General features: G+C 48.2%; 1 protein-coding gene across 1 annotated transcript; it reads left to right on the top strand.

Moving 5' to 3' along the window:
* The first annotated feature begins 1,351 nt into the window (after nt 1-1,351).
* Nucleotides 1,352-21,696, top strand: RAB12 (RAB12, member RAS oncogene family). Its single transcript, NM_001102292.1, is given in 6 exon segments — nt 1,352-1,605; nt 11,842-11,902; nt 16,376-16,514; nt 18,508-18,597; nt 19,282-19,386; nt 20,494-21,696. Coding segments are annotated over 6 exon segments (735 nt in total). The 5' UTR covers nt 1,352-1,379; the 3' UTR covers nt 20,608-21,696.
* Nucleotides 21,697-22,365: the final 669 nt, after the last annotated feature.

The following is a 22,365-nucleotide window of genomic DNA, read 5'->3' on the forward strand; positions in this document are numbered from 1 at the left end:
AAAGTATGTTAGTTTGCTCAGCCTGTCAGACTCTTTGTGACCCCATGGACTGTGGCCTGTCAGGCTCCTCTGTCCATGGGATTATCGTGGCAAGAATACCGAAAAGACTTCTATTGTGATTGCTTTTGGAGAGCTAAGAATTCTCTCATACGTGTGAGCTTCCAGTTTACCCTGTGGGCAATGCTGCACTTTCACAAATCAGGTTAGTAGAGTAATACCCACATGGACTAAGCTGGTACTAAACCTAGTTCTAAATAAAGCTGAAATTTGGTGAGTTACACGATCATGCTGGGCGAATGTGCCAGCTCCTATCATGTTTAGAACCCTGTGTTCTGAGGTGCTCAAGTTCACGCTGAGGAATTTGCTAAACAGATCCCTGGCGAGGGATCAGAGCAGTGATTTTCTGAATCCTTAAATCCTTCCAAACAGAAGTGGCCAAACACACAGCCCGAGCTCAGAGTCCCTAAACTTCTGGAGTGTCAGTCTTGGAGTTCCTTACTACTGTTTGAACTCACGGGCTTCCCCAAAGGAGTAGCCTATTTATTTTATTTACGAGTTAAACGGACTGAAAACGTATGCACTTTGCATTAGGCAGAAATCAGGACTAAAAATAACTGATATCGGCGAGTTTCCTATGGAAAATATCAGACGTGGTCAGTCTGTCTTCCAAGAGGGGTGGGTGGGTCCGGGCCTGAGCCGGGGCGGGGGTGCAGGGGACACCCCCCAGGGGGCGGGGGTCGACGCGGGGGCCGGTCGGGGACGGTCAGTGCGAGTTTGCAGCGGTGATGTGGGGCAGGGTGGGGAGGGGGACTATCTCAGAGTGCATGCAACAGGTTTGGGGGAGACGGCTATCGCACGGGCCTAGTGTTTGTGGGCTGCGCTCAATGACAGCAGAGACAGGAGGAGGGAAGAAGGGAAAGAGGGGATGCGGATGGAGGGGAAGCAGAAGGTGAAAGTCGCAGAAAGAAAGGCAAGGGGGCCAGAAGGCAGCGGAGGCCAAGCAGGGAGCGCGAGCAGGCAGCGGGAGGCGCGCGCGGGCGGTCCTCCGACCGGCAGGGGGCGCGCGCGGGGGTCTCCGCCCCGCCCCGCCGCCCGCCCACCTGCGCCTGCGCCGTCGCGCCGCCTCGCCCGGGATGCTGCTGCCGCTGCTGCGGAGTAGCTGCTTCCCTTCCTCCTCCCCCGGCGGCGGCGGCGGCGGCGGCAGCGGTAGGGGCGGCGGCGGCGGGGCGGACGCTGGGGGCCGGCCGGCGGCGCAGCTGCAGCGCGGAGCCCACGGCCCGCTGGGGCCGCTCGAGCGCGCGCTCGCCCAGCCCGGGGCCGAGCCGCGGCGCTTGGCGGAGGCCGAGGGGGCGCGGGGGCTCGGGGGGCCGCATGCGTGCATGGATCCGGGCGCCGCGCTGCACAGGCGGCCCGCGGGCGGCGGCGGGTTGGGCGCGGGCTCCCCGGCGCTGTCGGGCGGCCAGGCCCGCCGGCGCAAGCAGCCCCCCAGGCCGGCCGACTTCAAGCTGCAGGTCATCATCATCGGCTCCCGCGGCGTGGGCAAGACCAGCCTGATGGAGCGCTTCACCGACGACACTTTCTGCGAGGCCTGCAAGTCCACCGTGGGTAAGGCGGGCCGGGGGCGGCCCCGGGGGGCCCCTGCATCCCCGGACCGACGGAGCCCCCGCCCTGGCCGTCTCGAGGCCGGGGATGCACGGGGCCCGTCCGGCCGGGGACGGTGTGAGCATGTCTCCACGGGAGCACCCCCCCCCCCCCCCCCGCCCAACTCATCAGGAAGAGGAGCGGGGGCAGGCGGGCAGCGTGGTGGACACGAGCTTGTGCCCTGGCTGGATGGCCGGAGTGGTCCCCTCTGGAGAATTTTGATGCCTTAGTTTTGCCTTCCTAGGAGGAGGGGCCTTTCCACTGTCCGCGCGACTTGTTTTTCTAATTTTGAACTCAATTTTATGTTGTGCTGAAATAATGGGAATTTTAAATCCCTTGTGGAGGAGAGTCTGTGGTTAATATTCGGAGTAAGACTAAGAAGTTTCGTCTTTTAACTATAAATGTGGGCAGAAGGACTTCAGCTGTGTTTTTCTGTGACTTCAAATAACCTAGGGGACCCGCAAGTGGGAAGGGCAACCCCCCTGCCCCGCCCCCCGCACTGCCAGGTGGGTGAAGGGGGCAGCCAGGTAACTACAGGAACCCCCTGGGCCTGGAAGTGGCCTGTCCTCAAAATGTAAAATTGAAACTGCAGGGAAGTTTTCTGATGGAGTCATATGTATAGGCCTTGGCTTTGAGGTCTGTCTGGGCACTGTGTAACAGTAGTTTCTCTGGAAAACCCCTTAAAAGCTGTCAAAGATAGGGAACCGCGCAGATGAGATAGTTGTTTGAGGGGAAGATCAGTCACCTTCAGTAATGGGTAGGTGGGGGGGAGGATTCCCCTCGGGGAGGTCCAAGAAATAATACATAGTATATAAACATGAAATTCAGAACTGAAACATTCATTCCACACACCACTTGTGTGTTTAGATAGTTCCAAGGTGATACAATTTGGAGATTAATTGGCCTTGTTGTCCTGTTACAGAAGACCCCTCCATTTGAAATGGCTTATTGAAAGATTAATCTTACACTTCTCATGTTGTCATTTTGTTTGTGAGAACTTGTTTCCTTTCATACTTTTTAATAATAGACCATTTTGGATGTATTTGTGCTCTCTGTACCGTTTGTTGTTAAGATCTTGGCCTTGAAACCATGAGATTAAAGTTCAGTAGTGTAGCTTAGACCTGTTTCAAATATCCACTTTTGGATCATATAAAGTACGTGAAGTTATTCAACCATCAAAAGAGGGTTTGTGCTGTTAATTTTAGTACCTGGCATAAGTAAAATAGAACTAAAAGTAATTCAGAATTATCCATCTTTTATGGCTCAATACTTAAAAATATACAAAAATGAAGAATAACACAGTTGTACTATGTGATGTAGAGGAAACCAGCACAGGCCTTCTGGGTGGATAATAGGGTTTGGTGGATGGAGAGTGAGATGGAGGGTGAAGATGTGCTGTAAAGCAGGGCAGAGGGGAGGTGGGGAGGGGTTTCCTAAGCTGGGGCCATGTGCAGCAGCACCCCCACATCATTAGGGGACTTTGGGTGAATGCTTTAAGTCCTGGGCTGCCATGAAGCATGGAGGGTGGGCCTTCTGTATCAGCTGGAGCCATAAAGTGCCCTGGGTACGGCCCTGGCAGGGAGGCAGTTTCTTCGGGCACTTGGGAATTAGGAGGGGCCCAGGCAGTCAGTTTCTTTGTCCCCGTAACAAACAAACATAAATGCACATGTATACACGCCTCCCCACACCCCTGCCGCTGGGGTCCCTTGTGCCCTTTGACTTTATCTCACTTGTTTTTGTTTCCTCCATACAGAGCCTATAGTCCTTGGCTTGATAAGTGTTTATTTGTGGGAAGTTCAGAAAAGGATGATGACTTCTGGTCTGACCCAGACTGTGAGAACACTTTGAGAAAGTCAACTAAACCCCCTTCTATCTCTGCCTCTGAGTCGCGTTTCCCTCCCACGGATCAGATCACTTATCGAGCACCTACTGTGCGCGGGCGCTGTGGTACCCATGGGGGCCTCAGTGGTGAGGAGGACAGTCTCTGTCCAGATTGAGGGGTGGGGAAGAGGGGTCCTGGGGATGCCCAAGGGCGACTAGGGCAACGTGGAGATGTGTGCAGACCATCTGGGGAGCGCAGGGAAAGCCCCCTAGTCTGGGTGGAGTGGGGGCTGGTCAAGGCCTTCCTCCACGCTGGAATGTTGTAGAGATAAGTTCATTCCTTGAGTTCCTTAGAAAAGCAAGTGAACGTGCGGCACTGGGTGAGGTGTAGCTGACGTTGCCTCACCTGAATGCCCCCACCTGAGCAGGTGGCTCACAGGGTCCTTCTGGGCGCACTGTTGAGTCTCATCTCCACAGACTCCGCACAGATCCTGTTCCGCCGGCCTCACCCTGTCCAACTGCAGAGTCTGGAAAAGACCACCCGCCTTGTGCAGGTGCTGCTGACCCAGGAGGGTCACTCAGGTGATGCCCCCAGCCGACCTCAGACTGGAAGTAGCCCCTCCAGTGAGCATTTGATAAAGCCAGGCAGGCTCACCGGACTTTCTGTAAAGAAGCATAGCAGAAACCCTGAGGGATTTGAGATAATAAGCCTATTTTATCAAATTACAACTGAACAAAATGTTGGTTTTGTTGTTGTCGTATTACTGATCAAACCAGAAGTTGTTTTGGTTTAAAAGACACACAGAACTCACCAGGGTATGAAACTGAAAAGACTTTTAATAATTGACCTATTTAGTGAAAATTGTCCAGGTGCAATATTACTTTCAAATGGGATTTCATATTCATGGAATTGAGTTAGTCTGATGTGGCTAGCATGGTTTGTCAGATAAAGCTTTTCGAAGTTTGAGAAACAGGAGAAAAAAAAAAAACTGGTTGGCTGTAGAAATTCACAAGTCTCTAAATACCATGTCGACCTGTGTTTCTTATATAACTGTTGGAAGCTCGCTGTTAATTTTGTTTGGATCAAAATGTTTTTACCAGGCAGCACCCCTTACCCCACTCCCAGCAACTTACATTTCTAGAAAAGCACTCTAAAAAACCTAGGCTCTTGATTTTAGCTTTTCCATGAACTAGTCTGTGACTTTGGATAAGTAATTTATTTTGTCTTTGTGTGTAAACAGTTACATTCTGTTAGTGGCAGCTACAGTTTCTTGAGCACATACATTGTACTAGCAAAAATACACTCTTTCTAAACCTCACAACAATCCTGAAAGTTTCCCCATTTTATAGATGAGGAAGCAGAGTCCCAAAGGGTAGACAGCTCGCCCACAGTGGCCCAGCGGTGAGTGAGTGGTCAGGGCCAGGGCTGCAAGTGAGTTCCTTCTGTCTGTCTGTTCCTTAGCTTACTTTGGGATTTAAGTTCACTTTACTCTGAAAATATGGATGAAACTCTTTCCTGCTTATCTAATTTGGCCCCACGACAGCCCTGTGAGGGTGGAGAGTGGTGCCATCAATGGTAGCACTGAAACTGATTCTCTGTAACTGTGCCCCCATTATTTGTCACTTTCCTCTGGGAGGAAAAGGTTTAAAAGGCTCATTTCTAAATATTTAATCATTCAACTATCTGAAACTTTTAAAATATTTACTAAAATACATTTAAATACAGGAAAAGGAGGGGTAAGACCATTTGGACCAGAGTATCAGTTTCCTGAACAGTGAAGTTTCTTCCAGAATGCCAGAGGCCAACAGAGGATTGCCAATTCTTTTATTATTTTGCCACGTAAGGACATTTTTTTAACAATCCACTGTCACCAACTTTTCAAAAAACAACAAACAAAGATAACATGAGGTAGACCCCCAAAATAGGAAAGAATTTAAAATATCAGAATATCAGAATTTAAAAGTTCTTTGAACTCAGTTTGAGGTCCTCATGACCCTGTCAACGTTTTTCTCGTTTTGCAGCAATAACTTAACCTCACAGCCTGGCCCTGATGAGAGTGCTCGGTGGAGCCCTGTTTGTACTCAGTCGCGTGCCGGGGTCTCAGTTCTCTAGCCCATCCCTTCAGGCCCTGTGTTCAGTGTTCCCAAGGCAGGGAAGCCTGGTGGTGCAGGTGACTGAGTCATCCGGCCCCGTAGTAGTAGAGCCAGAAACAGAACCAACGGGTCCGAGGTGCAGGTGGCTGTAAATCCCATGCAGGAGTGGCTGTCTGTGGGTTGACCTTGAACGTTAGCGGGCAGGAGGCAGGAGATCCCACCATTAGGGTCTACTCTGCTTTGCCTACACATGGTGAGTGGAACCACTGGCAAGGGAAATCGCTTGTACTTTATTCTGGAAATTTAGGTCAGAGATTTTTGTTCGAAACCCAGAATGAACATTTCATACTGGATTAAAATTCTGAGCTGTGCGTTTTGTGTTGCTCTTCTGTGATCCTGGGCAGTCTTTGAAGCAATGGCTGAGCTGCTCGACTATTTCACTTACAAGGGAATTAGGGAGAATTGTCCCGAATTCCCACTCCAAAGCCCAGACCTTCCAGCGTCAGCCCCTCCCCTGCCGGGCTGATGTAACAGGATGACTCAGGGAGACGGGAGTGGGCGAGGAGCGCCAGTTTTTATGCCAGCCTGTGCTGTGTGTTGTGCGGTTTGGCTTATTTAATGAACTCAGAGCACGCTGATAGACTTATGCAGAACGCATTTGTGGAATAAAGTAGCTGTCTTTCCCAGAAAGTGTGGAGAGTTGGCGATCAGGTTGTTGGGGCTGATAATCTATTTAAAGACCTGGCTTACATGCATTTGGCCTTTATTTCACCATGGAGCTCCTCCTGGAGAAGAAAGGTCTGCCTCTGTAGGATGAGAGGGACCCAGAACCTTCAAGTCTGCCTCCCCTACAGCTGTGGGGGTGCAGGGACGGCCTTCAGAAGGCAGCCTGAGTTCCTTAGACTGCTGGTAGGGCCAGAGCTTTCTCCAGCCTCACGTGCCAGGAGCAGCGTTCTAATTAAGCATTTGTTTGAATCTGCAAAGAAAACATAGCTTTGTACACCATTCAGCAAGTGTTTTCTGAGGGGCGGTGTGTATTTGTGTGAGACTCCATCCCACTGGCTGTTCGTGGGGCTGGAAGCCCACCTGCCTGCCTGGCTGGTCCCTGCAGAAGGGGAGGCAAGTGGTGGAGACGCCCTGACGAAAATCGGGGCCCACGTGCTCCGTGACCTCGGCTCCCCCCGCCACCCCCCCGCCTCGCCTGTGAAGTTCGTGTGCGGCATGTCTGTTCCAGCCGGGTGCAGGGCCATCTCCTGTGTGTATGCAGGTGAGGGACGCAGATGGTCTTTGTTTGCAGAGATACAGACCGCCCAGTCTGGACTGGGGAGGCAGGTCTTGTTAGACTCAGGGCAGACGCTGATATCCTCAGGCCTGCAAGCATTGTTTAATGACATGCAATCATTTAAACTATTCTAGTAGCACCTGCTTCTGAGGCGATCCAAGTTTTACAGTTACATTACTTCGGTCCGTTGAGTTCTCATAGCTCGGCTTAAGTAGGAGAAGCCCCATGGTATTAAACTGTGGTTTGGGGCCCCTCCGGGGCAATGCGGGAGGATGGTCTGCCTTGCCTGCCCTTTGTAGGGTGCGCTGCTGGGGGAATGCGTCTGTGCTCTCCCCCAAAAGACAGTGGTCAGGTGGAAGGCTGGCCTCACGGTCAAGAGACCACTTTCTGATAGTAAATGTTCCTCCATCTGGGTGACCGTGACCTTGGCACATTTCTTAGTTTACTTTCTCACTGTCAACTCAGTGGAAATGCAGGGAAGCCTCCATCAGGGGAAAGATTACATCCAGGATGGGGTGACACTGTGAAAGATATATGTCCTTGGGAGAAAGGCCAGCCTGTGATCTCAAGATAGTTGTTATAAATCGGCAGCAACAGTTAATAATTGTCACCACTGCTTGAACTGAGACTTGACTTCAAAGTGTGAAATCCTACAGCCTCCAGAACCTGTTTTGTTGTTGGTTCTTTGCTGAGTGGCGTCCGACTCTTTTGGAACCCCATGGACTGCAGTATCTGAACTGAAGTCAACTAAAATCATACTCTCACACCAACTCCAAGTCCTTGTTGTGGGGGGCGGGGTGGTGCGGGGGGACGAATACTCAGCTCTATCCCAGGCATGGGCCACTGGTCAGTTCTGCTTTTATTAAAGTTTGTGCTGGAAGGGGATGTGAAGAAAGAAACTTCTGTTTATTTTTGCTATTTTCATTTTTATGACTAGTTCGGTTCAGTCGCTCAGTCGTGTCCGACTCTTTGTGACCCCATGAATCGCAGCACGCCAGGCCTCCCTGTCCCTCACCAACTCCCGGAGTTCACTCAGACTCATGTCCATCGAGTCGGTAATGCCATCCAGCCATCTCATCCTCTGACTTTTTATGCCTCAGCAAAAAGTAACATGGTAATGTTCTTTTGGTTATGTTTTGCCTGCCAGGGAGCCTCGAAATCTTATCAGCACTGAGGATGACACTTCTTTATTCTCTTGCTGAGATTTATGAAACATGAGTACAGCGGTGACAGGACCAGGTGAAGCTCTGTTCTTGAAGAGCTTGGTTATGGTGACCCTGGGCCACTTGCAGAAGGTTTCACACTTTTCCCTGTTTCCACATGCTTGACTTTTATAACAGCCTTTGGTTGTGAACAGTGTTAATTAATTTGAACCCAGGTTCTGCCGCTCAGCTAGCAGAAGTGATCTGACCTTGGTCTCTCCTCTGTTCTGTGAGGGTAGCACCCAGCTTGCTGGGCTTCTGAAGGAGCCCTCATGTTGCACGTCAGGCTCAGGGCATCTGATAGACACTGTTATCATTATTAAAGGGAATTAAGATCAAGAAAGACTTGAATAGTTGTGTCTATACAACAGAGGGATTACAGCCTGTGACCTGTGTCCTTCCTGATGGAAATATGTTTAAGAAGACTTAGACCCCTGTCACCCAGCAGGACGTTCCCTTAGTGGATCACTTCCAGTCTCAGTGACTGAGTGAACGGTTACTGTAATAATCCCCTGGGGGACGGGAGTGGCGTGTGTAATGGAGAGGACCTGGGCATGTGAAGACTGACCCTCCTCTAAGGATGGTCCACCAGTAACGGGTTGTAAGGGCTCCCCTGGTGGCTCAGTGGTAAAGAATCCACCTGCTGATTCAGGAGACATGGGTTCAATCCCTGGGTCAGGAAGATCCCCTTGAGGAGGAACTGGCAACCCATTCCGGTATTCTCGCCTGGGAAATCCCATGGACAGAAGAGCCTGGTGGGCTACAGTCCATGGGATTGCAAAAGAGTCAGACACAACTTAGGGACTCAACAACCGCAAGCTGGGATTGTAGGAGAAATTAAATGCTCGGGTTCCAGGGTGATGCATGTGTTCCAGGCACCCTGAATCCTGCTGCTCTGCCAGCCAGATGGGCTCACGACAGAGCACCTGTACTTCCTTCCTACGATGTAAATATGCGTGTGCTTGTTTCCTCATCAGTCCTGAGTTACCTCCAATTTCCTCCTCTTTAGTCGCCCTTTCTCCGTACACACCCAGCGTTTGATGGAGAAGAGGGGCCGGTCTCCATCAGATTTACTGGACCGCTGCCCTGTGCCAGGCAGCCTTCTTGGCTCCGGAGGCCAGAGGTGACTGTCCTGAGAAGGCACCTGTTCCTGTCACCTGGGGGAGACCAGCGGAGCCACGGGTCAGGGCTGGACGGGCAGGGCTGGAGGGAGGGGGAAGGTGAGCCGTCAGGAGGCACAGAAGGGAACCCCTGGACCTGAAAAGGCTTTTGGGCAGATGGGGAGGTTCTCCAGGAGAGGAGAGCAGAGAGGGCGTTTGACCAGGTACCTGTCGGTTTAGGTCTGGATGCCTCAGGTCTTCAGGCAGGACTGTCTCCACCACCTGACTAGTACTAGCTGCTTGCTTCCTAGGATGGTCAGGACACTGTAGGAAATGGGTTTTCAATAAGAGCTGCCACTTTTTTTGTCCCTTATCTGTTTATAAACATTGATCCTGGCCCCCCCCTGCTCAGTCAGGAGACTCTGTGCTGACTTTTCCCGAAACTAATCCCCTCCTTGAGGCGGTTGGTGACTTGCTACCTTTTATTCAGGATCATTATAATTTCTGTGACCTGCAAATGTTAACAATGGACACTAAGAGATACTTTTTACCTGATGTAAAAAAGCTTTTTAAAAACGTGTAATAGTATACTTTGATGTTAGGATTTGTTTCCAAGCCATAGGTTGGAGTAAGTTTCCAGCCATCACCAGCTAACCTAGTGGCTCTTACTATATGGTAAAAGAGATTTCGTTTAAGAGCAAGCACTGTTTTAATGAGCTGTTTCCTTTTGTGGAATTTTAGATTTAGCCACTGGATATTTTTCTCTTGTTGTTGATGTCTTTAACCTATTCAATAAAACTAAGTAGTTTGGGCTAAACACGTTCTTCATCCTGTTTGCTGTTCGTTCATCTTTGTTTAACAGTGTATTTATAATCACACGATAACATTACCACTTATTCATACTTTTGACTATTAATACCCTTTCCTTTGTCTTTATTCATTAAACTTTGTGATTACAAAATAGCTGTAGTGCAGGAATGCTAAAGTCAGGAAGTTGTTTAAGTTGGTTGAAGAAAAAAGACTTGACATGATCAGACTGAGAGCGGTTCTTAGCAGAGAAAACAGCCTAATCAAAACAAAAGTTATTTGTGCTGTTTCTAGAGATTCTTGTAGTTAACTTGAAGCAGAGCTCACAAGAGAAGTATCTGCTAGTTCTTTTCAGTAAGATGTGGCAGCCGCTGGAACAAGTCCTCACGAAAGTGGCAGCTCCCTTAAGTGAAACTAAAAAAACAGACTAGAAACAAAAGTGAACCACAAGAGTGGCCGTGGTGCAGTGTGAGTTAGATTTGTAAATCACGTGGTGAGGCCCTAGCTTTACGCTGATAGCAGGAAGAAGGGGTTTTGTCTGAGTTGTGCCTTTTCAAAATCAGAGCATAGCACATAGGTGCAGGCTGGTTTCTGTGCCTCGAAGAGTATCGTGTTAGGCTCTGCCCTTCCCTGTGATTGAATCACAAAGGATTCCGCTTGGTCTCTGCTTGAGGATGTTGGTCGTGTACAGACATGCTTCCTGTTCCAAGGCTGTCTGAGAGTCATCTGACTCGGAAAAGCAAAGCTGTTCCAGAACTGAAAGTGAAATTGGCTTCCCCAACATGTGCATGAGCTTTGAGATCAGGGCTGGGGGAGAGAGTAAGAAGCAGGTGCTGTGGCCTCTTCTCCAGCCGTGACTTGTATATTCCTGCCACGTTTCTCTGTTATGCAGACCTCAGTCCCACCCAGGCTTGTAAACACATCTTCTGGTTGCATTGATGTCTGCAGCATGTTGCTAATTATAAACGTCAGTCACACGCCTTGCCCGTCACCTCAGGAACATCATCTGACTTTGAAGAGCTATGTCGTGCCCCCTCCATCCTCCACCTCACAGCATCGGGACCCTGGATCCATAAAGCAGCCAGAAAATATTAATTGTTCCCATAGAGATTAGGTTTCCACTTCCCACGTTTAGCTGGTGTTATTTTTTTTAGCTGGTTATTTTTTTTCTTAGTTGTGAGAATTGTGTAAAAAATACTGTTTTATATTTTTTCACAAATATTGTGACATTTGTATTAAAAAAGTATTGAAGTTTTCTGTAACTGACAAATAGATAAGGAAATATCCACAGGTGAAACTTTGCTTTAAAAAATTATCTGAAGCCTTGAAGGCTGAACTAGAGATGGATGGGGATTTGTCATGGTTTGCTTGCTACTATTAAAGTAATTTAAAAAATGAAATTAATTTGTATGAGTAAAATTTTTCAAAAAGAATTCCTCTTCCATACTACTGGCAATATAATAAAGTCACTTTTGTGAATGCTAAAGAATTTATTACGATAATTTCTTAATTCAGACTATGGCTGTTTGAAATCAAGATTGAGTGCTCCACGTAAGAATTTCCCCCCAAGATAGCATGTGTATAAAGCCATTGTTTGTGTAATGATTCATTGTGATTTTTAAGTGGATTTTAAGCTGCGTCTCTAGTAGTAGTAAACTCTATTATGAATAGCAAGTGCTTCATCTCCAGTTCCGGGTAGAACCTAACATACGCTGCTCGTTGTGTGGAGAAGCACAGAGTGGTGGTCGTCTCGGGGACCTGCGGATTTCTTCTCTCTCCTTTTGGGATTCAGTGTGGTCAGTTTTTTGGTTTTTCCAACAATGGCATACAAATAGTACTGCTCTTCTGACAGATTGCCTTGTTTTTGCTTCATCTTCATCCGTTTTATTTACAGGTGTTGACTTTAAGATCAAAACCGTAGAGCTAAGAGGAAAGAAAATTAGGCTACAGATCTGGTAAGTGGGGCCCTGCACCCAGTTATCACCGTGTGTGTTCAGCAGTCCACACGCTCGTCTAATACAATTAACCGTCGGAGCGGGTCTGTCTCTCCTGCGTCTCCTCTCCTCTGCTCTCGTTCAGGTGAAATGAACGGAGCTTCCTTCTAGAGAGCATTCAGGAAAGAGCCCCTGTAGCTCAGCCCCGCTTGCCACGGGGGTGGAGATACATGGTCGTGTTATACTTCCATGGTGACTGGCTTGGAGCCTTTAGTCCCTAGTTTGATGTCATCCGACAAACCGTCATCACTGAGACAGTCGCTCCAGTGCTCGTCTACACGTTTTCAGAGTTACTTACTCTGCAAGCGTCCAGAGAAAGGCCAGCGTGCTCCCTCCCCGGAGCTGCGCATCTTGGGCAAGGCCCCCTCGGGCGTGTCCTCGGTGGCACGCTCGTGCCCTGAGCCCCCTCTGTGCCCCATGCGGGGAGCCCAGAGCCCCCTCCCCGCACCCCAGGAGCGTGTGAGAGACTAACCCAGCCGTGTGGGGGCCACTCAGCCACCTTCCTTGGGGACCCGGGAGGAGCCCCTCTGGAGGAGGGACTGTGGGAGCCCCCGCCGCGTGTCCACGTCGCCCTTGTCGCTAACACAGTCACGCCGCAGCGTCTCAGCCACTAACTCCTCTCGCAGGTCGACCTCAGCTCTGTCTGTCCGCCGTGTGTGTGTCGCTTCCATCGCGTTCATTGCTGCCGCACCGGCGGCTCCATCGTCACCTAGCGCTTCCGTGTTAGTGCCATGTCTCATCCCCACCCGCGCCCCCGTGCGGGGCGCCCGCCGGCCGTGTCAGGTAACGTCCCCATGGGTCATCGCTGACTGTTTCACCCGCTTGAAGGATTGGGGGTGACGGGGGTTGTTTTTTTGTTTTGTGTTTTTGTATTTCATATCTTTGGGATGTTCCTTGATCATCTTTGGTTAGGAAAAGAACCATTTTCCCATCTCTGCTTAAAGTGTGTCTACGTGTGCGTATATAGAACTTGGTGTAAGTATAGCTAAAATAAGATGTCAACCCGAATGTAGATTCATGAATTTATATCCACATGGTGACTCAGTGGTAAAGAATCCGCCTGCCAGTGCGGGAGACATGGATTCGATCCCTGGGTTGTGGGTTTGATCCCTGGGTCAGAAAGATCCCCTGCAGAAGGAAAGAAGGAAATGGCAATCCACTCCAGTATCCTTGCCTGGGAAATCCCATGGACAAGGAGCCTGGCAGGCTATAGTCCATGGGGTCACAAAGAGTCAGACACAGTTGAATGACCTCACAGCAGCAGAAGCAGCACATATCCTGGAAATCACGCACAGAGGCTTCCAGCTGTTGTGTTGAGATAGACTTAAAGCTGAGAAACTGGCTTCCTGCCTTAAGGCAAACACATAATTAAGATGCTCTGTATGGGGGGCTTCCATAGCAGTCCAGTGGAAGTCCCCCATAAAGAGCATCCTGTGCAGGGGGTGTGGGTTTGATCCCTGGTTGGGGAGCTAAGATCCTGCATGTTGCATGGCATGCCCCCCCGCCCCTCAAAAAGATGCTCCACATGAAGGTCTCTTGTTCGGTCCAGTGCTCACTGTTGGTGAATTTGGTTTCCACTGGAGTCCCTGTGTCGACATCAAGCTTGTTTCCTTTCATTCTCTGCTTGAAGAGGTGGAACTTTCATACACTGACGTTGATTTCTGCAAATTAAGAATTGTGTCATTTCACCAGATACATTAAATACAGAAAAATGATGGTTTCTCAAAGCATGGTTGTAGTACCAAACTGGGGGGAAAGGATGGCAGGAAGTTTTCAATTTGCCCCCAAAGCAGAGAGAGACATAATAATAATATCATATTCCACCCACAATAAATGATGATTTGGCTGATGTACTGCAAATCTCTAGAAGTCAGCTCTCAGTCATTACAGTGGAAATTAAGACTCATTTAGATAAAGGTGGGAATATGAGGATTCTGCATCTTGTTGGATAGATAAAAGCCCGATCGGGGCATTGGTATTGTATTACTGTCCAGCTGTGTGAGACGTGGAGACTGGGGTGAAATTTTTGCGGTCCTGGCTCAGAGTAGGAATCTAATAAATACTTGTTGAACTGAATCGGATTCTATTTACCTTGTTCTCTGACCATCTGTGAGAGCAGATAATTCAGTGGGGAAATGATCAAAGGAGCCTTGGAGAGGCATAGCCTTGGCAACCTAGATGTTTTGGAAATGTGGATTATTCTCTTCAGTGGAGATGCTTTTCTGCCTCACACAGTCAAGAACTGGTCACAGAGAGATGGAGTTTAGGGACTGGCCTTGATGTTTCCTCGCTGGTGTCTTGAACGCTAACCGTTTGTTGTTACTGAGTCGCTTCAGTTGTGTCCGACTCTTTGCAACCCCCTGGACTATAGCCCGCCAGGCTTCTCTGTCCATGGGACTTCCCAGGTAAGAATACTGGAGTGGGCTGCCGTTTGCTTTTCCACGGAATCTTAATATCAGAAATGCCTGTTACTATCCTGATTCTGATTGTTGGGTTTTATTAAAGCCTCTCCCGGGTCTGCTGTGCGTCATGCTTGTAAGTAGTGGTGCTGTGTTCCTGCTTCCGAGGTCAGACCTCATGTTAAGTGTTCTTACCACAGCAGCCTCAAAATGATTTTCCAAAAGCTTGTATTATGTCTGATGTCTCTGTTCTTCAGCCCCTGATTTCTGAATCCTAACTGAGTGAATGTTTAGAGAAACGAATGTGAAATTGTTTTACGCTAAAAGCCACCATAAAACTGCTTATCATAAAGACTCAGGAGAGCACGTAATTCCCAAAATGCTCAGTGAAGACCTTAACCCAGTTGCTGTTCAAATTTGTGGTGCAGCTATAATGTGCTAACCACAGACTTCAGAGTAGAAAAACATGTGTTATTTATGCTTTTTAAAGAAGTAAGTGAGAGCTGTTTTATCAAATCCTAAGTTGAACAAGCCAGCACTGTGATGGGAAGAGAAACCACAGTCAGGAAAATACTTTTTTTTTAAAGTATTAATTACGCCCCTAAATGCCTAGGGTCCCGGGAATAATTTTGTTCACTGATTCCTCCTGTGAATGAAACGGTATCTGAGTCAGTTCTTTCTCACCTGATTGGAAGGTGCCTTTTAGTGTCTGCAAGTTGGTTTTATTTAATTCTGAATTCTTCAGGAATCCAATTTGGGGGCAGTCTTGAGTCAAAAAATAAAGTTTATTTTGCCTTGAATTGGCATCCACTTTCTGCATTTTGCCCACTAGCCTTTTGTTTTGCACATATAGATGGAGGGCCTGTGGTAGGCCAGGCCCCTGGGCCCTTGTGGACAAAACAGACCAGCCTAAGCCCCTGGGCCTTCCAGCCAAGAAAGAGCACAGGGGAGCCTTACATCCCCTGGGCAAAGTGGCAGCGTTGCCTTATGTGAAAATGAATTTGCCAACAGGCTTCATTGTTTGGCATGATGACACATCCCTAAGGGGAGCTAATTTGGTGGCGAGTCTAGTCTGGAACAAAGGTGTAAACTATCACACCTTTGCCAAAAGTGTGTTAGGGACACGGCCCCACAAAGTTCACCCCATCCAATGCACTTGGAAGAGGTTTCAGTGTCTCCCCCTTTTGGAAGCTTAGGCACTGTCCTGTGAGAGTCTGAGCATCTTGCAAGGAAGAACCTCGTTTTCTGTGTACCCCACTGCCCCTCGCTTTCTCCACCACAAGCCACCTGTGTCACGGGGCTCCCAGAGTGTGCTGAGAGTTACGCTTCTTCGGTAAAAGCTAAATTACAGATCAGCTTAAAAGAAATCATTTTGCTGGTCAGAAGGCCTGCTCTCTTGAGCCTCATTTGTAAATTTGTGATAGTTCTCATGCACTTCCTCAGCTTCTTAGGTGGAGAAAGTGGGTCTTGGCCAGCTTGTGTGCACTGTTAATACATGTATGTCTTCCTGTGGAAACATCAGCTTTTCCTGGAGAAGAGATAAAGCTCTAGATTTCAAGGTCACAGTTGGAGAGTAGTCAACTTGACCGTGTTTGCAAAGTTGTGGGGTCCTCTTCCTCCTTTACCTGTTTGAAGGACTAAGAAAATGACAAGACTACAGCCTTTTTCATTAGTGGGGACTGTTGGTCGTCTTCTAAGCAAAATCAGATAAGATACTCACCATTGAGGTTGGTTAATAGAGATTGCCAGGCTTAAGTTGTTTAAATTAAATATCACCCGTATATTTTGTCATTGATAACCACCAAGTTATAGGGTGTTGCCCTTTCCACTGTTACACACGGCATTTACTTACTTTTCAGAATCTTGTTGTGGGAGAAATTGGGGCTTCCTTAAGATTTTGTTTGGACGCACCTAGCTCAGAGAAGCTGCCCCCAGTAATATTGAATGTGCACAGACCTGTGGGGAGTTGCCACGGCTGGGCCAAGTCTTCCCTGTCCGCCCTGTTCGGGGACTGACTTTTGCTGCTCTTTCTCAGGGACACGGCAGGTCAGGAGAGATTCAACAGCATTACCTCAGCTTATTACAGAAGTGCCAAGGGGATCATATTAGTCTACGACATCACTAAGAAGGAGACATTCGATGATTTGCCAAAATGGATGAAGATGATCGATAAGGTAGGTGTTGGCGTTTCTCTCTCAGAGGTGGACTCTCCGCTGTGGGTGTTAATAGTGACAACAGGAAGAAGGGAAACATTCACGGAGCATGCTTTTCCGTCCCGAATGTCATTTAATCCAGATGACAGCTTTCAAAGTAGGTGCATAGTCCTGCATCGCAGGTGAGGCAGAGAAGAACTAGAGTGTCTTCAGGATCAGCCTGCACATGAGAAAGCCTGCTTGGTATTCTGGTCCCTGGGCTGTCTGACATCAGAGCCCACACACGGTCATCCCACATGGGCAGGCTGCTTCCGTGGGATCAGGTGCAGGGAGTGTCTTCAGGATCAGATTGCACATGAGAAAGCCTGCTTGGTATTCTGGTCCCTGGGCTGTCTGACATCAGAGCCCGCACACGGTCATCCCACATGGGCAGGCTGCTTCCGTGGGATCAGGTGCGGGGCCAGTTTTATTATTTCTGCAGAAAGTTCATGTGAGTGCTCGCTTTGTGTGTGTCCACAGAGTGACAGCCTCCCAGGGACTGCCTTCTCCACTGTGCCCAGGGACACGCCAAGGCCTTGGTCACCAAACTAGAGACAGCCTTCACCCCCTCATTTTGAACTAAAGATTTTATCCTTTGGATCACAGTTGACTATGTAGAATTAAACTGAGTTTATAGAACCTGTGGGTCCCCCGCTAAGAAATGAGTAGCCAAAATGCGCCTGTAGACACAGCCGTTGAGGGTGAGATGTGTGTAGACAGTGGCCACATTTGAGAGTTGTTTCCCCCTCATTTAGTAATTTGAGGTTTAGCTCCTTTGCATAACGAGCACACTTAGTATATTATAAATTTGATTTCGTTTACAGATGGTATTAAAACCATCTGTTAGATGATGGTGGAGAACGTTCCTCTGCAGGTCTTACCAAGCACATTTTCAATGTGTGTCTCTTTAAAGTGAGTTGGAGACCCCGGTTGCCAGGGTTTCAGAGATGGTCAGAACCAGGGTTGGGTCTGGACTTTGGGATGCTGGGGCCATGGGGTGTGCTCCCGAGGACCCCAGACAGGGGCGTCCTCGCTGCCAGCTCAGAACCCAGTGATGGAGCTACCGGGAGGCGGTGGCCTCCGTGTGAAGGGCACCTCAGTGGGGAACCTGCCCTCCTCCATCTGATACCCGGCTCTCACCTCTCCCTCTGTGCAGCCGTGCTCCCGTTTCTTCCCCTTAACCAACCCCTTTGGGGGCACTGTTAACTGTCACCCCGTTACTGGCAAGGAGACCGAGCTCCCTGGTTAACCTGGCCAAGGTCGCCCACTTGGGTACCCTGTGTAGAAGTCCGTCTGCCATCATGTGTGAGAATGCCCCTGTTCAGGGAGTTACTTGAGACAACTTTGACCTTTTTAAAGAGAGAGAGTCTACTGTGCCTGCATGTTTTTTTAAAACTTAGAAATGCAGCTTAACTTTTCCTGATCATAAAATTAACAGTACCCTGTCAGTATAGAAACTTTAGAGAACCAAGTGAAAGCACAAAAGTGAATTGAAACAGTCTAGCTGTCACCCAGAAAACCCAGATTGTGTCTGGACTCCGTGTCGTTTCATGTCATGGTTACTTCACTAAAAATTCTATCACGGGTGGCTTCCTGTGTCACCTTCATGTTCTTCCAGGTCATATTTTCTGGTTTTTTATGGCTTCACTCTTTTATGTACCTTATTTCATTCTTCACCCACTTTGTGGGATCTTTAGATTCTTTTCAACTGAGTATAAATCTTTGCCTGTATTTTGAGTCATTCTTCAGGGTAGATTCCTAGGAGTCATGAGACCATCCGTGCTTCCTCGTGCCTGTGACCACATAAGTGCCCAGCAGGAGCCCTCTAGGTCAGAGCAGATACTCAGAGAAGGAGGGGCGAGTGGACAGAGGGGCAAGTAGATAGAGGGACGAGAGGTGTGGCCTGGGGTTGTGTCTCCCTCGGGTGTGACGTGCCCGGCTTTGAGATTCAGCTTCTCTTGTTGCGATCCCACAGTACGCTTCCGAAGACGCGGAGCTTCTCTTAGTTGGAAATAAGTTGGACTGTGAAACTGACAGAGAGATCAGCAGACAGCAGGGTGAAAAGGTGAGGAGAGTGGGCAGTGGGCAGTGGGGGGAGACACCCATGGATGCAGCGAGCACCCTGTGTGTTTGCCCTGCTAATAAATTACGGTTCAGAATTCTGAAAATGCAGTCAGTCACATCCTTCGTCTTTGTTTGCTTTGGTTCACTTCCTGCTCCTTTAAATTCATTTTTCAGATGGAGGGGAAAAGACACATGAGAATACACAGCATTGTTTACTGTCCCTCCTGACGTCTTATACAGAGAGATCTTCTCTTAGCCCATGTCATTGCGTTCATGACATTCTCCTATTCTAACTCTGCCTTCCTCAGGACATCGATGACACTCACATTTATTTTTTTGGACACATTTTTAAACGTCAGATATGCTACAGTTTAGACGCTTGTGCACGTAATTTGACTTGAGGGTCCTGGTGTCGCCTCACAGCTTGTTTTGCTGGTTTCTCATCATGTAGGAAATTGCTGCACTTTCCTGCATTAAAGTTCAAATGTAAATGAGCTTTACATCTGAGGATAAACAGGACTCTCCAGACCTTTCGCCCCAGCCCTTGTCTGAATCCCAAAGCCCGAGAGCTATTCCCCCTCCCGGTTACGGATCCTGTGCTTATACTAGGCACGTGTCGTCCCCTCCTCCCCCAGCGTGCACGCATGCACACACGCACACAACAATAATGTGTGCTTGCTCGCAGTTTGCACAGCAGATAGCCGGGATGCGGTTCTGTGAAGCGAGTGCCAAGGATAACTTCAACGTAGATGAGATCTTCCTGAAGCTTGTCGATGACATCCTGAAAAAGGTAAAAAAAAAAAAAAAGAATCCGTGTCCTGACAGCATGTTACCTGGAACCGCTTCGTCATGTCCTTTGCTGTTTGTGGTTGGGAACCTCTCATGTAGAAAGCAAACCCCAGGGATTGTCAGGCTGGAGACCTGGGGTTGCAGACCCGTGCCAAGGACTCAGCCCCCCACAGCAGCAGTCTCTCACCACATCCTCAGGGCCATGTTGCCCATCCTCGCTCAGCCTCGCACACAGGTGGAGTGGGTGTGACCATTTGTGGTTGGTTTTTAGTTGCTCAGTCTTGTCTGACTCTTTGTGACCCTATGGACTATAGCTCACAGGCTCCTCTGTCCATGGGATACTGGAGTGGGTTGCCATTTCCTTCTCCAGAGGATCTTCCAAACCCAGGGATCAAACCCGTGTCTCCTGCATTGGCAGGCGGATTCTGTACTACTGAGCCACCAGGGAAGCCCAAGGGAGACTGTGGGCTGTTTATTTGACAGTCGCTCCTCTCCTGCTCGAGTTTTTCCACAAGGACCCTGTTAGGTGCAGACACTGAGGGTCTTGCCTCCCATCGAGGCTCTTGTGTCTGGTGGGGCCTTTCGTGGCGCCAGACCAGGAAGATGACCTCATTGGACAGCAGCACATTGTTCAAGCATCTTTGGGCTTATATCCAGAGATTCCTTAGATCTTTAAGTGTTTTTATATTATTATTACACATAATCGCCTCGATGCAATGTAATTCAGAAGCGTTTAGTACAATGGCTGTCTGTATAGCTGCCAAGAGAAGGTACTTCTTCCTTTAGTAATGATATGCTCCCTGAGAACACAGAACCGTTTTTTCATTTTTTTGATACTTTTAAGTTTCCATCACACTGGGCTGTGAAAGGAAATGTCGATGAGGTCTGTCTGCTCTCTTTGCTGAAGGGTGCGAGATGGGCTGCACAGCCTTTGTGTATTGGTTGAAGCTCCCTGAACCTGGTTCTAAGGTGTTGGCTGAATGGCTAACTGAACTCTGATGATTCGAGTTTCCTATAAAAAAACACTTTGGTCTTCTGTAACTGTATAGTCTGCAGAGTCTTTACATTGTTGAGTTACAATGCGTTTGTCTTTTCCTTTATCCCCAAGATGCCCCTGGACATGCTCAGGAATGAGCTGTCCAACAGCATCCTCTCGTTACAACCCGAGCCCGAGATCCCCCCAGAGCTGCCCCCGCCCAGACCACACGTGCGATGCTGTTGACTCGCCGCTTTGGAGGCGAAGTTGGCGCGATTCCTGGACGGGGGAAGGTCGCATTCTGCACTACAATCATTTGACAGTTTCCTCTCGCACTTTGTAATCCACGTCAGAGCTATACACTAACTTGTAAATATGCAGATATGCAGTCCTGGGTAAGTTTGGGTTATAAATGCCATATTTCCCTCCAAATTACTATATTTCATTCATCATCCCAATACCTAGTGTGTGTACACTGGGGAACGTCGTACTTCTGATACGAAGAACAGGAGAAATGAGAGTTCCAGTGTTTCTGGAAACACATAATATAGTTGTCCTTGTTAACTATGTTATGAGGATGGGGATACTCTGATAAGAAGAAAGAACGTGGTGCTTTGCTTACTGTTTTAAAGAAAATTTGTAAAACTAAAGACTTCGGGGGAAGAAAAGCGACCTTGAATGCTTTTTCTTTATTTACATTTCTCCCAGCTGTAGCATCTTTGAAGTATTGGAGTGTTTCCCACAAAGCAAGCTCCATGCTTGCTTAAAGGTCTTGAAGGTTATTTATTCACATTAATGGTAGAACATGACTAGTTAGAATGTGGGACTTGACTTGGTCCTGAGGCCTGGGAATCCCTTTGGTTTCCTGATGAATGCACTCTGTGCTTTTAAGAACTACAAAGATTCAATAAAAGAAATGTTTTTGAAACTATAGAAGATTTTAAAAGAACGCTGCTGTCCTACACAAATCCTGTTTAAAGGAATTTTAAAGAGATGCATTTTACTATATCAAAGAACCTACACGTATTTGCCTAAACATTCTATATACCTTTGTAATGATAAAACCTCCCCCCTTGACGGTGAAGCTTATTCCTATTAAGCCTAGACTGTGTTCTTTTTTTTTTTTCCTGGTCTGATGATGAATTTGTGAACTCTTATCTTTGGTATATCTTTTATTAAACTGCACTGTTTGTTTAGTCAAGGTAAATAAGTCATTATGTATTTGAATAACTTGGCGTGTCTTGAGTGTTGTGATATGAGAAGCATTGTGGTCCTTCTACACTAATGAAGTGCAAATAAAATTTTGTATTTATGAATGACAGTTGAGTTGCTACACTTACTCGTGCAACCGTAAATTACGTATCTGATGATATTCTTCCAGAACTCCACATCTTAATCTTTTGAGTGTTTTTGATAAGGAAAATGTAGCCTCCTTCACCATGGAAAACATTTCGATACTTTCTCAAAAGATTTAGGCATAGACCCAGCAATTTCCAGTCCTGAGTGTACACCTCTAAAAGTTGAAAGTTGGGGCACAAACAGATGCTGTACACTAATGTTCACAACTTTATTCACAGTAGCCAAAACGAAGCATCCCAAGTGTCCATTGGCAGGGGAATGGACAGCATGGATGAACCTTGAGGACATCATGCTGAGTGAGATAAGCCAGGCACAGAAGGGCAGACCCTGTACGGTGTCACTCACGGAGGGGTCTTGAACAGTCAAGACCAGAGATGCAGCCTGGTGGGACGAGGGGGCCGGTGTTTACCTGGACAGAATTTGCCTTTGGAAGATGAAAATGTCATGAGGGATGGCCGTAATGGTTGTACACCCTCGTGCATGTGCTTAGTGTCACTGGGCTGCACACTTTACATGATGAAATACGTGTGTGTTTGCAGACAGCATCATCATGAAAATGTTCTTTGTAACGTCTGTGCCCTTTACCATCAGACAACTAGGCATGGAGCGTGTCGATTACTCACCTGCTGTCTCACTCCACGTCAC

The sequence above is a fragment of the Bos taurus genome, chromosome 24 (assembly GCF_002263795.3).
Source record: "Bos taurus isolate L1 Dominette 01449 registration number 42190680 breed Hereford chromosome 24, ARS-UCD2.0, whole genome shotgun sequence".
In the NCBI taxonomy this organism is placed as follows: domain Eukaryota; kingdom Metazoa; phylum Chordata; class Mammalia; order Artiodactyla; family Bovidae; genus Bos; species Bos taurus.